This window comes from Chanodichthys erythropterus, chromosome 11, assembly GCF_024489055.1.
Source record: "Chanodichthys erythropterus isolate Z2021 chromosome 11, ASM2448905v1, whole genome shotgun sequence".
NCBI lineage: Eukaryota > Metazoa > Chordata > Actinopteri > Cypriniformes > Xenocyprididae > Chanodichthys > Chanodichthys erythropterus.
Window position 1 is genome coordinate 16,469,044 of NC_090231.1, and position 15,424 is coordinate 16,484,467.

At 38.3% G+C, this 15,424-nt stretch overlaps 1 protein-coding gene across 2 annotated transcripts in view; it reads left to right on the plus strand.

Moving 5' to 3' along the window:
• rbpjb (recombination signal binding protein for immunoglobulin kappa J region b) overlaps positions 1-15,424 on the plus strand; it is a 61,603-nt gene that overhangs the window by 25,572 nt on the left and 20,607 nt on the right. For both annotated transcript variants that reach the window (XM_067401878.1, XM_067401879.1), the window contains exon 2: positions 2,177-2,215. In XM_067401878.1, coding sequence (XP_067257979.1) covers positions 2,177-2,215 — 39 coding nt within the window. The remainder of the gene's footprint in view (positions 1-2,176; positions 2,216-15,424) is intronic.

The window sequence follows — 15,424 nt, forward strand, 5'->3', positions numbered from 1 at the left end:
CGAGAGTTCTTCCTTAAACTCATAAAAGACAAAAGAATTACGGGAATGCAGAATTCAAAATTTAATGCTTCAATCTTAATGCTTGGATAACAGACCTAACATACGTTGCCATGATTTTAGGAATGACTTATCACGGGAGGAAAAAATTACGTTTTAGTCGCATAACATCAGTTAATGGAAACCGTGTCATTTCGCAATAGTTTTAATATTGCAAGTTTTGCGCAAATCTGTAATGGAAACCCAAATATTCACATGTTCACATTTCTCTGATGTCAATAATAATAAATAATAATAGGACTAGTTGTCTTGTAACTCTTAAAAAATGAAGACTTGAATATATTACTGTTGTAAATAACAATTGTACTGTACCTTTGGTTTGATAATCACTTAAAGCTATATTGTGGTTATCGTGCAGCCCCATTTATTTATTTTCATTTTACATTAGAATTTTACATTGCCTTTTCATCAACTTACAAACCCCCTACAGTTTCCTTGTGAACACTGTTCCCCTTTGGGAATCCCTGGTTTAGATTTTTACGTTTTTTTTATTATTATTATTTATTTGATATATAAATAATATAATTTATAATATTAATTTTATCATGTAATTTTTTTTTTTTTTTCTGATTTCGTTTGGAGGATTATCTCCACTAAGCTCTTCGCATTGGATTCTGGGATTGGAACTAATTGGAACAGGGCCAGTATTGTCTTCGGCACGATAGTCATTCAGTTAGATTTGAAGTAATAACAGTTGTGGGGTCTCTATAGTAACAGCTTCAAACAGAAGGGGTCACGACAGGGCTTCAGGTTCTTTTGAAATGAAGCAACGGTTTTCATTATTTGCCATCTGAGGTCACAAGCATAAGTGAAACCATCCAATCAATGTTCCACATTACTATACTCCACATGATCTGTTACTCTACAATTCACTGTGACATTTAGAAGAAACAAGCCTTCGTCTGCCTGACGTGAAATATCATGTCTAAGGGAATGTGAGGCCATCACTAGGCCGTCATTGGGCTTTTCTTAAAACTGCTGCATTGCTTTTCTGATTGTCATAAGTTTGAAAAGAACATGAAAGTCCGTTTGTAAAAAATACCACTTTAAGTCTGTGGAGGAACACATTTGCCAGGGTTCAAAAGCAGAAATGTGAAGTTTTTTTTTTTTTTTACTCCTTGCCCTTTTAGCACTTGGACTGAAAAAAAACCCCCAAAAAACGTATACACAGTAAAAAAAACAAAAAACACGATGGAAATACAACCAAATGTTCAGCCTTTCTACTTAAAAATGTCATATTTAATTAAATGTTACTTGACATTTCTTTGTAGTTTATTTAATTTACTGTCAATTTCTGAGTGAAAGTAGTTTCAAAGTAAATCCTACACCATGTGCAAAATTTAATTTTAGTTTGCTCTAAACTAGTTCTTTGCGACTAGTTAAATCATGTCCTTTCTGATGTCTCATCATATATTGTGTGAGTTTAGTGGTTTTGTAAAAGTTGAAATATTGAATATTATATTACAGATTTAAGGTTAGTAAGCAATTTTATCAAGCTTTATTCATTGTGTTCACACATAAACTACTTTCAAAACGGTGTATATTTTAACATTTAGAGAACGCCTTGCCCCATAGACTTCCATTATAAGTTCATTACTGTAAATGTGATTTATGCTCATTTTCACAAAGTGAGGGCCGTGATAATCAACAGCATCTGTACCGAGAGCTTAACTTGTGTTTAACCCAGAACATTCCTTTAAATCCCTGTCAACGGGAAAGCGATGCGTGTTTGGCAGCAGGTATACCGTGTCTTTAGACGACTTTCCTGTGATAATTAGCCTGGTGGATGTAATGAGTATGGGAAAGTGGTTTAGTTGGCCACCTGTGTGTGTTTGTACACATGGTCATGTGAGTGCGCTCTCACAAGGTCACTACAACAGCTGCAAGCCTGCTAATCTCAAATAGCGGACAGGTGTGTGTGTTTGCCCGTTGCGGCACATTTGAGTGCGTGAATGTGTTTTCCCCTTGTTGAGTGATGGGAAAGGGGCCTGTGTGTGTTTAAGTGTTACAGTAGTACTGTATAGTACACAGGTGTGCTCACAAATATTTGTGCGCAGAAAAATTATGTTTTTGTTTGTATTGTGGTCGAATTTCTGCTAAAATGTTTTTCTCTTTACAGGAAGTTTGGGGAGCGCCCTCAACCACAGCGCCTGACGAGGTACGTTTATCACCTTCACATGCTATTAACAAACAAACAAGCTGAGAAAAATGAATAGCTTTGTTGCCCTCTGGTATGGCCTACACTTGTGCGTGCAAAATTTGTGAACTAGATGAAAATTGCCATTTTTAAAGAAAAAACTGTAAAAATCTTAATTGGTTAACTATTACAGTACCAACAATAAAATATACTAACAATATACAGTGGTTTAACATCACATCTTTGTAATTTTACTATAAAATGGTTTTCATGCAAGTAAAATTCATGTATTTTGCAAGTAAAGTTTTGTCGCTTTTATTTTTATCAGTAAAAACCCTCTAGGGTGTTTTGCGTTACTTTTTATGTTAGTAGTTAATGTTTATTGTATTATTTCAGCATTTTGTTTTATCCTAGTGTTTTGTTTTTGTGTGTATGACCATGTGCTCTGTCTATATATGAGTATTGGTCATGTTTTATGGACTTACAATCATAGACTGTAAAAATATTTGCGCATAGTGTCTGTGACGTCAACTGTAGATTTCTGAAGAGCATTTTTGAAGCCCAAAAGCATCCGTTGTCATCTTGATCATCGTTCAAGAAATTATGCAATCTGAGCAACATTTATGTTGTGAAACTACAAACCCGATTCCAAAAAAGTTGGGACACTGTACAAATTGTGAATAAAAACAGAATGCAATGATGTGGAAGTTTCAAATTTCAATATTTTATTCAGAATACAACATAGATGACATATCAAATGTTTAAACTGAGAAAATTTATCATTTTAAGGAAAAAATAAACTGATTTTAAATTTCATGGCATCAACACATCTCAAAAAAGTTGGGACAATGCCATGTTTACCACTGTGTGGCATCCCCTCTTCTTTTTATAACAGTCTGCAAACGTCTGGGGACTGAGGAGACAAGTTGCTCAAGTTTAGGAATAGGAATGTTGTCCCATTCTTGTCTAATACAGGCTTCTAGTTGCTCAACTGTCTTAGGTCTTCTTTGTCACATCTTCCTCTTTATGATGCGCCAAATGTTTTCTATGGGTGAAGATCTGGACTGCAGACTGGCCATTTCAGTACCCGGATCCTTCTTCTATGCAGCCATGATGTTGTAATTGATGCAGTATGTGGTCTGGCATTGTCATGTTGGAAAATGCAAGGTCTTCCCTGAAAGAGACAACGTCTGGATGGGAGCATATGTTGTTCTAGAACTTGGATATACCTTTCAGCATTGATGGTGCCTTTCCAGATGTGTAAGCTGCCCATGCCACATGAACTCATGCAACACTATACCATCAGAGATGCAGGCTTCTGACCTGAGCGCTGATAACAACTTGAGTTGTCCTCTTTAGTCCAGATGACACGGCGTCCCAGTTTTCCAAAAAGAATTGATTCGTCTGACCACAGAACAGTTTTCCACTTTGCCACAGTCCATTTTAAATGAGCTTTGGCCCAGAGAAAACACCTGCGCTTCTGGATCATGTTTAGATATGGCTTCTTTTTTGACCTATAGAGTTTTAGCCGGCAACGGCGAATGGCATGGTGGATTGTGTTCACCGTCAATGTTTTCTGGAAGTATTCCTGAGCCCATGTTGTGATTTCTATTACAGTAGCATTCCTGTATGTGATGCAGTGCCGTCTAAAGGCCCGAAGATCACGGGCATCCAGTATGTTTTTCCGGCCTTGTCCCTTACGCACAGAGATTGTTCCAGATTCTCTGAATCTTTGGATGATATTATGCACTGTAGATGATGATAACTTCAAACTCTTTGCAATTTTTTCTCTGAGAAACACCTTTCTGATATGGCTCCACTATTTTTCTCCGCAGCATTGGGGGAATTGGTGATCCTCTGCCTATCTTGACTTCTGAGAGACACTGCCACTCTGAGAGGCTCTTTTTATACCCAATAATGTTTCCAATTAACCTAATAAGTTGCAAATTGGACCTTCAGCTGTTCCTTATATGAACATTTAACATTTCTGGCCTCTTATTGCTACCTGACCCAACTTTTTTGGAATGTGTAGCTCTCATGAAATCCAAAATGAGCCAATATTTGACATGACATTTCAAAATGTCTCACTTTCAACATTTAATATGTTATCTATATTCTATTGTGAATAAAATATAAGTTTATGAGATTTGTTAATTATTGCATTTCTTTTTTATTCACAATTTGTACAGTGTCCCAACTTTTTTGGAATCGGGTTTGTATATATGATCGTATACGTTGAACTCTCACAAACAAATGAGTCGCGTCCAAAGTATAAAAGTGCAGCACTTTTAGTTATAATATCCAAGCAGTGTCAGATTTTGTGCTGTCTTGAGAGGCATATTCTACAGCCATTGTCATTGTAGTAAATCTGATGAACAAAACTTTTAGCAATGCCAAGATGATCCAACAATGTGTGTCCTGTTTTTCTTCTGCGTGTCTTCACATGTACACAGACACACTTCTGTCTCTACCATTAACCACACAGCAAGCCATATTATTTCATAATTGTATGAAATAATCCTGAAAAAGCACAAACACGGCAGAGATGCCAAATTCAGTGGCTGGAATTAGCTGAGGTAGCGTAACGGCTCACAGACAGCAGACAAACGGCTCGTGCCAGCAGCGTCAATCCACCCGTCACTCCGTTTGCCACACTCTTAATTATGCAGAACTTTAAGGCTTAATATAATTTAAATGGATAAATTATAAAAAAAATTCTCCCCCCTCACAGTTGTCATGAAGGGCAAAATTAGCTATATAGACCAAAACCACAATTTGTACCAGGCTGTAAACATGTTTTTTTTTCTGCTGTAAAGTTGGGCATTTTAACATGGGGCTCAATGAGATTTTGCTCTCTTTTGGAGCCTGTCCCTAGCGGCCAATTGGTGAATTGCAGTTTAAGTCACTTCCGTATTGGCTTCAAGAGAAACTGGCGGAGGTTGCCGCTTGCTTACAATGAACTCTGATGGACATGGTCAGCAACAATACTCAGGTAGACTGTGGTGCTAAAACAATGCTCAATTGGTACTAAGGGGCCCAAAGTGTGCCAAGAAAATATCCCCCACAACAGCAGCTTGAACTGCTGATACAAGGCAGGATAGATCCATGCTATCATGTTGTTTACACCAAATTCTGACCCTACCATCTGAATGTCGCTGCATTGAGACTCATCAGACTAGGCAACATTTTTCAATCTTCTTTGTCCAATTTTGGTGAGCCTGTGCAAATTGTAGCCTCATTTTCCTGATCTTAGTTGACAGAAGTGGCACCTGGTGTGGTCTTCTGCTGCTGTAGCCCATCTGTTTCAAGGTTTAATATGTTGTGGATTCAGAGATGCTCTTCTGCAGACCATGGTTGTAACGAGTGGTTATTTGAGTTACTGTTGCTGTTTTATCAGCTCGAATTAGTCTGTCCATTCTCCTCTGACCTCTGGCATCAACAAGGCTTTTTTCCTCACAGAACTGCCACTCACTATTCTTCTCTCTTTTTTTGGATCATTCTCTGTAAAGCCTAGATATGGTTGTCCATGAAAATCTTAGTAGATCAGCAGTTTCTGAAATACTCAGACCAGCCTGTCTGGCACCAACAACCATGCCACGTTCAGAATCACTTAAATCACCTTTCTTCCCCATTCTGATGCTCAGTTTGTTGTCACAGTATTTTTTTTTTTTACAGTTTATATTTAATTTCTACAAACCACAGCCTTTTTATAATTTATAGTGTATAGTGTATTTATAGTATATTTTATAGTGTAGAAGTGATTTTCATTTTCCTTTTTTAGAAAATATTATATTATATTGTACAAGTAATTTTTGACAAAAATGTATTCATAGTTGTTGCAACAGTGTTTTAGAATGCTTATGTTTAAGTTTATAAAAGGTATGTCATGTAAGTATATCCTTGGCAAAGACATTTAAAACTGTGAAACTGTTGAGATTTACAATGTAGGCTTTTGAATAGTTCCTGCTGAATGAACTCTGTATGTGAAAACAAAAATATGAAACCATATATAAAGCAAATTTGATCCGTTTTCCTTTCACGATTTGAAAGTGATTTCAAATATCTATTATTCCCCCTGAAATTAATTGGTCTATGTTGGGTAGTACAGACAACTTAAACCTGTTCACCAGGCATTCTTTTTGTCTGAGATTTAATAAAATGTAATCTTTGGCCATTTTACATTTTATTTAATGGCCGGTTTGAAAATAAAAGCACTGTTGGCTCAGGACAGCCACTGAGGTTTGGTTTTAGTGTCTCTCGACACTGCTGTGGAGTTTTTCCATAGTTACGGTCCCTATTTGTCACCATCGTTTTGCTATACTTTCTCTAAGCCTCTTTCTCTTGTTACCCTCTTGTCTCCTCTTGTTCTTTTCCTCCATCCATCCTTTTTTTGAAGAGTCAAAATTAGAGGCCAAGAATTCATATGGAACGAAACGTTTTCAGACGATCTGTTCTGTGAAGCAGCTCCAGTCAGCGGTTTTTGTTTTGAGTGGGACATGGAAAATGATAGAGAGGACAGAGTTCAGCACTGCCCGCCCAACCCGTGCCACACGCCCTGCGGTTGACTTACAGCACGACTGCATTCTGGCAGAGATGTTGCCACCGCTTCATGGCCCCTGTCTGTGCTGGGCCCTATCCTGTGAATCTGAGGATCATTAGATAAAGCCTTTTTTGTTTCTCCTTACGATTCACTAAGGTGTTGTTCAGTCATAGGTTAGGAGCAGATCAGGTCAGATTCATTTGGGTCAAACTTATTCAGATGATTCTTTCTGTGGACATCAGTTATTTTAATGAAATGCACCATGGTGTGATGGCTACGGGCTAAAGTGGTGTGTGTGTGTGTGTAGGTGTAGGTGTAGGTGTGTGTGTATGTGTGTCGGGAAGCCCATTGCTAAAGATAATGTGACATGCCCGGAGGAAGATGAACCTCTTTAAACCTCTACAGTCTCAATTAACTGGCAGAATATTATACAAACTATCTCCTTCTTGTCTTGTGCACATTCAAACATGCAGCTTTGGCACAAGTGACTGTTTTTAGCGGTATTACTAATTCTGTAAAATGTGGGCATGAACTAACTTGAGTATTTTGTCATTCATACTTCTCTACTTTCTCTCCTTCAATAAAGTATGTCTATCTGTCTATTTAGATATATTACTATTCTTGTGTTTTTGTTGTTGTTGTTGTTTTAAAATGGTCTTTAGTGAACTATTAACCATTATTTGCTACTATTAGAGAAATTTAAAATTAGAAACACATTTCATGTGTCCCTGAGTAAAAGATAAGTCACCAATAGTTTTCATCTGAAGAGAAGAGCAAACTGTGTCGTTCCAACATTTGTCTGTTTGCTATTACACTGTTTTCACATGGTTTATAATAATGAATGTGTCTTTCTATTAGAATTATTTCTGAAGGATCATGTGACACTGAAGACTGACGTATTAACTGCTGAAAATTCAGCTTTGCCATCAGAGGAATAAATTATGTTTTTAAAAAATATTAAAATGGAAAACAGCTATTTTAAATTGTAATAATATTTCACAATATTACTGTTTTAACTGTATGTTGATCAAATAAACACAGCCTTGATGAGCATAAGAGACTTTTAAAAACATAACAAATCTTAATGCCAAACCTTTGAAGGGTTTTGTAGATGGCCACAAAGTAAATAGATATGGACCATAAAACCACAAAAATCTTTGCATCATGACCTGTTGGAGCTTTAAGAAAGAATACCTCAGTAGTAGAAGATGCAGATGGCATTGGAAAGTTTGGTTTATTTCCACCAACCACTTTTAAATGAATCTATATGTAGACTTTTTAGACTACTGTGCAAAAGTTATAGGCACTTAAGTATTTTCACCCCCAAAAAATGGTTTTAAGATGGTTTATATCTTTTGCTGTAGAGTGCAGTAGGAAATATCAGTTAGTATTTCCAAACATTAATTTTGCCAATTGTAATAATCCCAGTGAGATTTTTGTATGCACAAGGAGTCTGACAACAGCCGGTGCTCCACATGGAGATCTTATCTCACCATCATCGAATCTGTCTGTGATTACATGAAAAAACAGATGAAACTGAGATGGTCTAAATCCAGAAGAACTGGGGCCATGTCTCCAAGATGCTTGAAGTAACCAACCTGCAAAGCTACAGTACTATGAGATGTTTTAGGCAATTGTGTAAAATTCTGTAAAGTGAGGATGCTTTCAAAAATACTGTCATAATTAGATTTTATTTAGCAAATCAAATCATTATTTGGTGTGACCACCCTTTGCGTTTAAAACCGCTTTTATCCAGGTACATTTGCGCATCGTTTTTCAGGTAGTAGGTCAGTTTCTCAAGAGTCTCAGTACCAATACCTCAGTAGTAAAAGATGCAGATAACATTGGAAAGTTTGGTTTATTTATATATACAGATCAGGCATAACATTATGACCACCTTCCTAATATAGTTTTGGTCCCCTTTTTGCTGCCAGAACAGCCCTGACCCATCAAGGCATGGACTCCACTAGACCCCTGAAGGTGTGCTGTGGTATCTGGCACCAAGATGTTAGCAGCAGATCCTTTTTGTCCTGTAAGTTGCGAGGTGGGGCCTCCATGGATCGGACTTGTTTGTTCAGCACATCCCACAGATGCTCGATTGAGATCTGGGGAATTTGGAGGCCAAGTCAACACCTCAAACTCATTGTTGTGCTCCTCAAACCATTCCTGAACCATTTTTGCTGTGTGGCAGGGCGCATTATCCTGCTAAAAGAGGTCACAGCCACTAGGGAATACCGTTTCCATGAAAGGGTGTACATGGTCTGCAACAATGCTTAGGTAGGTGGTAAGTGTCAAAGTAACATCCACATGGATGGCAGGACCCAAGTTTCCCAGCAGAACATTTCCCAAAGCATCACACTGCCTCTGCCGGCTTGCCTTCTACCCATAGTGCATCCTGGTGCCATGTGTTCCCCAGGTAAGTGACGCACACGCACCCGGCCATCCACGTGATGTAAAAGAAAACGTGATTCATCAGACCAGGCCACCTTCTTCCATTGCTCCATGGTCCAGTTCTGATGCTCATGTGTCCACTGTTGGCACTTTCGGCGGTGGACAGGGGTCAGCTTGGGCACCCTGACTGGTCTGCGGCTATGATGAGCCCCATACGCAACAAACTGTGATGCACTGTGTATTCTGACATCTTTCTATCAGAACCAGCATTAACTTCTTGAGCAATTTGAGCTACAGTAGCTCATCTGTAAGATCAGACCACATGGGCCAGCCTTCACTCCTCACATGCATCAGTGAGCCTTGGCCGCCCATGACCCTGTCGCCGGTTCACCACTGTTCTTTCCTTGGGCCACTTTTGATAGATTCTGACCACTGCAGACCGGGAACACTCCACAAGAACTGCAGTTTTGGAGATGCTCCGAGTCGTCTAGCCATCACAATTTGGCCCTTGTCAAACTCAAATCCTTACGCCTGCCCATTTTTCCTGCTTCTAACACATCAACTTTGAGGACAAAATGTTCACTTGCTGCCTAATATATACCACCCACTAACAGGTGCTGTGATGAAGAGATAATCAGTGTTATTCACATCACCTGTCAGCGATCGGTGTATATAAGTTTATATTAGTCACCATATTGGCGCATTACCATGTTCTTCCTTGTGTCAGGAAGCCAATCTCCAGTTTGGAACTGGAAATATTACTATAGTATTTCATTATTATTTAAACTAAATATGTATTGTGTATTGCTTTAAAATTGTTGATTAAAATACTCTTTTAAGCTATTTCAGAGCATTTTCACGAATATCAAAAATATATATTATATAGTCTTAATATATTATAGTCTTGTTAGCTCAGCCCTATTAGGCTGGCACATCTTACAAAAAAATATTTTACTAATTTTTTTTTTTTTTAAATGGTGAGTAACGTGAGCTTTAAAGTCATTAATTTAGTTACAGTTGAATGATTTCATTCCATATCTATGACACAAATGGAGAAAGTCACTGAAAAATCACTGAAAATATGGTTCTTGACTTATGTAGCCCACTTCTCATTGTGGTTTTCCCATTGTATATCATCTGACAGTTTCATCTTTTCGTGTGTCTTGTGTGTCTTTCTTGTCCTGTGGTTTTAAAGCATATTAAAATGTGTATGTAGATTATTGCGTGTGTTGTGGGGTTTCTGTTGCGTGTTCAGTGTTTGTGTGCGTGTCAGAAGCTCTTCCTGTTTAAGTGTCCATATTTGTCATACTGTTGCTAAAAGCTGATGACTCACAAAGGCTTATCCACTTCTTCCCTCAGTGTTTGTCTGGCTTTGTGCAGATGTGTATGTGTAATGCTGTGTTTGCTTGTTGTTACATTTTTCTGTCCTTCTGTCTCTAAATGTTAGATTTCATACTTTTCAAGTAAGGTTTTCTTTTCTTACAGTAGGGTGCGTATAAATCTGAATTTGTCTTTCAGTTCTGTTTGAATTGAAATTTCTCTATCGATTTCTACTGTTTTATTTAAGTATCTGTGTGTGTGTGTGTGTGTATTTTCTGCGAGGGAGATGGCAGCAGAGCTGAAGGTCTGTGGTTTTTCTCTTAAGCATGACGTCACATGGACCAGTGGCTTAACTTCGCATGCAAGACCTGTGCTTGTGCGTGTATAGGAAAACTCTGATTGATCTTTAGGACCGCTTGCATGGAATTGCATGTTATTGATGACCTTATTTTACCAGCACTACAAGGTGCAATAAACCATGGCCTGAATAACCATAAGATGTTGGCCATTGAAATAAACCTCAACTTCTCTCATATGTTTTCCACTTTAGTACTCGGGTGGTGTACATTTTGGATCCTAAGTGATCTATGATCTTAACATTTTTAAACCGTACACACAACTGCATATTATCAAAACCATCTAGTCAGTAGGTTGTCAGGAAAAACTAGTCATTCTAGAAAGCTTTTTATATTTGGGCTTGTTCGGTATCCACCAGACACTGATCAGACGTATTTCTTCGAGATGTTTTTGAAAGAATTTTGCTCATCATGGCTGCATGTATTTTATCAAAAAAATACAGTAAAAAATAGTAATATTTATGAATGGTAATGGTGAATTTGTCATAAAATTAGTGCTGTGGCGGCTGAGGTGGTGTTTGTAAAAAGAGGATGAATTTGAAGAGTTTTACCATCTTTAGAAGGTACTGTTACAGTATTGGCATATTAAAACCCTCTCCAAGTTAGCCTCTTTTAAAGCATTGTCACCTAAAAAAAAATATTAAAGACAAAAAATGTATACAATCTTACCGATCAACCTCACTAGTCAGCAGTTTGCTGACTAACTGATCATGTTGACCCAACTTTCAAGAAACAAATGACAACATACTTTAGCTGAGAGCTATACTGTTAGATCTTTGATTACAATGCTAACTAAAGATGTGTTATGGTTTTCCCAGCATCCCTGTGTATGGTGAGGGCCATCAATAAACTCTCTTCTGAGATGCTTTGTGAACACTGCTGGTGTTTTTGTGAATTGTCAGGTTGCCGTATATCAAAGCTGAACCCTGTTGAAAAAACATTTGAGCATTGGAAGGAAATGTTGAAAGTCTCTGAATGTCCTTGCTTTGCTGCCTGTAATCATGAATCAGATGTGCAGCTGATTTAATGTGCTCTGCACATGATTGTCTTTGTACTGTTGAGGGAAATCGCTTGAATTTGGGGAAATGGGTACATTTTATCCAGGGATAGGGGAGGACCTGCTTAGTAATGATTTCGATCTTGCATTTCCGAAGTACACAATCCAAATCCATGTCAGAGATGGTCTCGGAGTCTTTCTTTTCTGAACACACACACAGCAGGTTATTAGAAGTATCAAAGATATCAGATGACATAGGCCTGAGGAAGATGACATCACCAGATATGCAGGAATTCACTGTATGTGTGTGTGTGTTTGTGTGGGTGGGTGTGTGTGTGTGTGTGTCCTGTGAGGCTGGGAGGTTCAGCACAGTTCAGTATTCACTTGGTTCACGACATTCACTGACATTCAAGATATTAGATAAACTTGTATGTAACCTGTCAGATAGGATCCTTCAGTGTTCTTTTATGACGGTGAAATTAATCAGGATTTTTTTTTTTTTTTTATGTTTTTGCCTTTTGTTTAGGTAGTATAGTAGGGGGGCAGGGTTGAACTTGGATTGCCCAAACGCAACTGGCGCTACATGTCAAAGCACTGCCCACGAGGCTATCTGCTCCTATGTGTCTTACATTTTTAAAAGCAAAAAATGTGAGACGCAGAGCTGAGTGGAATGAAAAAGAACACAAGTGCTGCGTCTGAAATCGAATACTTCTCAACTATTAAGTATGTGAAAAATAGTATGCAAAAAGAGTAGTATGTCTGAATACTTAGTATTCAAAAACCAGGTGAAAAACAGCCGGATAACGTACTGCTTCCGCCGAGAATCTGGAGAGCGCATTGTACCCCATGAGGCTGTGGTAAAGGGTTTATGCTGCCTTCACTTGCTATTGGAATTATCGTAAATATAAGTTTCCTACTCAGAAATTGGACATTAATGCCATCTCAAGTCATATTTACTACTGGGAAATGTTGATATTTAAGTTTCCAAGTTGGGCGGGCCATAAACTTTAAACATGGCAGAGGGGAGAAAGATTGTTGCTATGACTGGTATTCTTTTTTCATTTTTTTTCACAACAGCTACAATCATCTTGTCGATAAAGTAGTGCATATTTACTTATATGAATAACCATTTGAACAATATCGTATGTTTCATACACACCGAAAATTGCATGTATTTGACCGAAAACCCAATTGCGGTGAATGTTTATATGTCTGTCAACAAATGGGATGCTACATTTTATTAAGAATTAAATATCTTCATTACATTTTGGCTGCAATATTTCCCCAAGACATAAGAAATAAGAATAAACCTGGTGTCCTCAACGATTTCTATTCTTTTTGACAACAAAGCACAAAGCAAGAGTTCGTAATCACGACTTCAGAAGTGGGAATTTCAGATAGTACATGAAGGCAGCATTATGAATGGCAGTGAAGCGGTGCAACTGACGTTAGTAGGTCTAATGACAGTAACAATATGCTGGATGTAGTACATCCAAATTTCATTCATACTACCTGTATTCATGCTATATAGAATGTACTTTTTAACGGCCATGAAGTAATTTCAAATTCAAATGTAGTACCTACGCAGTATGCGATTTCCGATGCACCCAAGGTCTAGACACATTTTTCAAAATATTGAAAATATTTTAATCCTTTTGTCTCACTTTTGTCCACTTTCGACCACTTATGTCCTGATTTCTTTGAGGGGAAGGTCTATGGGCAGGTAAACATACAGGTTTTTTTCAGATCTTTCGATCAAATGGATGAAATAAGCTCGAGCAACGTGAAGGAGATGACAGAAAAACATACGGAGAGCATCAGCTTTCGTTTCTGCTCTGACAGCCGCAAGACTATGATGAACACAGTAAATGTTGGAATGGTGAGAGAACACTGTGCTTGGTAGGTTTTTCGTCTTCATATCAAGCTTAGGTCTTCAGCCGACAAAGTTTTGGTTGACCACATTGACAAAATGACCATTTCCGACTACCTCTGGAAGTGGTCAAAATTGGACAAACAAAACACTGTTTACACCTCGATTTAGCGTCGTCCACTTGTGATCTGATCGACTAAAATGCATCTTAATACCAGATGTAAACATGGCCTTTGCGTACTTTCAGTACAGATACCACAATGCTGTTAGTTGCTGCACTGACATCTATCACCATGGTTTAGCATGATTGTCTCTGAGTTTTATGTAAATTACGCTGATACTTTCAGAGTGCCCTCTACACAATATTCCCTTACCGTCCAAAAAAAATAAAAAAATAGAAGAAACTTGGGCATGACTACTCAGGATTTTCAGGAACATCAAATCTTTCCACCTTCAGTATGCTGTACCGATATTTGTGTGCTGTTTTTATTTATTTATTTTTCCGAAACTGTGTTGGTCTTTCTATCCTCGGATCTTTTCTGCTTCTTCGGGTATACAGGTACTGATTCTCTCCCTGTCTCCGCTGGTAAAGCCTCCGTTCATCTTCGGAACACCGTTTAAGATATTTTAGATTTAGTCCGAGAGCTTTCTGTCCCTCCATTGAAAGTGTATGTACGGTGCACTGTCCATGTCCAGAAAGGTAATAAAAACATCATCAAAGTAGTCCATGTGACATCAGTGGGTCAGTTAGAATTTGTTGAAGCATCGAAAATACATTTTGGTCCAAAAATAACAAAAACTACGACTTTATGCAGCATTGTCTTCTCTTCACTCCACAGTGATGCTGCTGACGTGTTATCTGGTGCGCCCGAGCTCCGGGATCACTGATGAATCGCCTTCGATCATGAACGCGATATTGCGTGGCTTGTCAGTGATCTACGGTTCTGTCTATTAAATGCCGCTCCATTTGAAAGCAGGTGATGGCGATTTAGCGGTAATCAGGGAACCGGCTTTACTGACGAAATGCGCGTGACAATCTCATGCGATATGTCGCCCAGCCCTAGCTCAGCCATATTTATTTAAACCCGAATACACGGACAAAGAACTAAGAGCGATGGAAGAAGCTCTACACAGCAGCAACCGCTGTCACAAGCAACGTCACTGCGGAGTCGTGAACGCGGATTGACAACAGACCCAGAAGAGAAGACAATGCTGAATAAAGTCGTATTTTTTGTTATTTTTGAACCAAAATGTATTTTAGATGCTTCAAAAACTTCTAACTAACCCACAGATGTCACATGGACTACTTTGATGATGTTTTTATTACCTTTCTGGACATGGACAGTCTACCGTACCTACACTTTCAATGGAGGGACAGAAAGCTCTCGGACTAAATCTAAAATATCTTAATTTGTGTTCCGAAGATGAACGGAGGTCTTACGGGTTTGGAACGACATGAGGGTGAGTCATTAATAACATAATTTTCATTTTTGGGTGAACTAACCCTTTAATGAACCTTTTTAAAATTAGCTCCAAACTTTAATGCACCTTTTAATATAAAGCAGATAATTTAATTATTGCTGACACAACTGATTATGTGGCATCACATAGCGTTTTGCCCTCAATGTGGGAAGACAGAATTGCTGCTGGAAACTTGATTAGGCCAGAGTGTGAAGTTACTTTTACTTTAAACGTTAGTTCTCCTGTTAGTCATGGTGCTCAATTTTAGCAAGCCTGTCTCTCGTCTTGTAGGAGA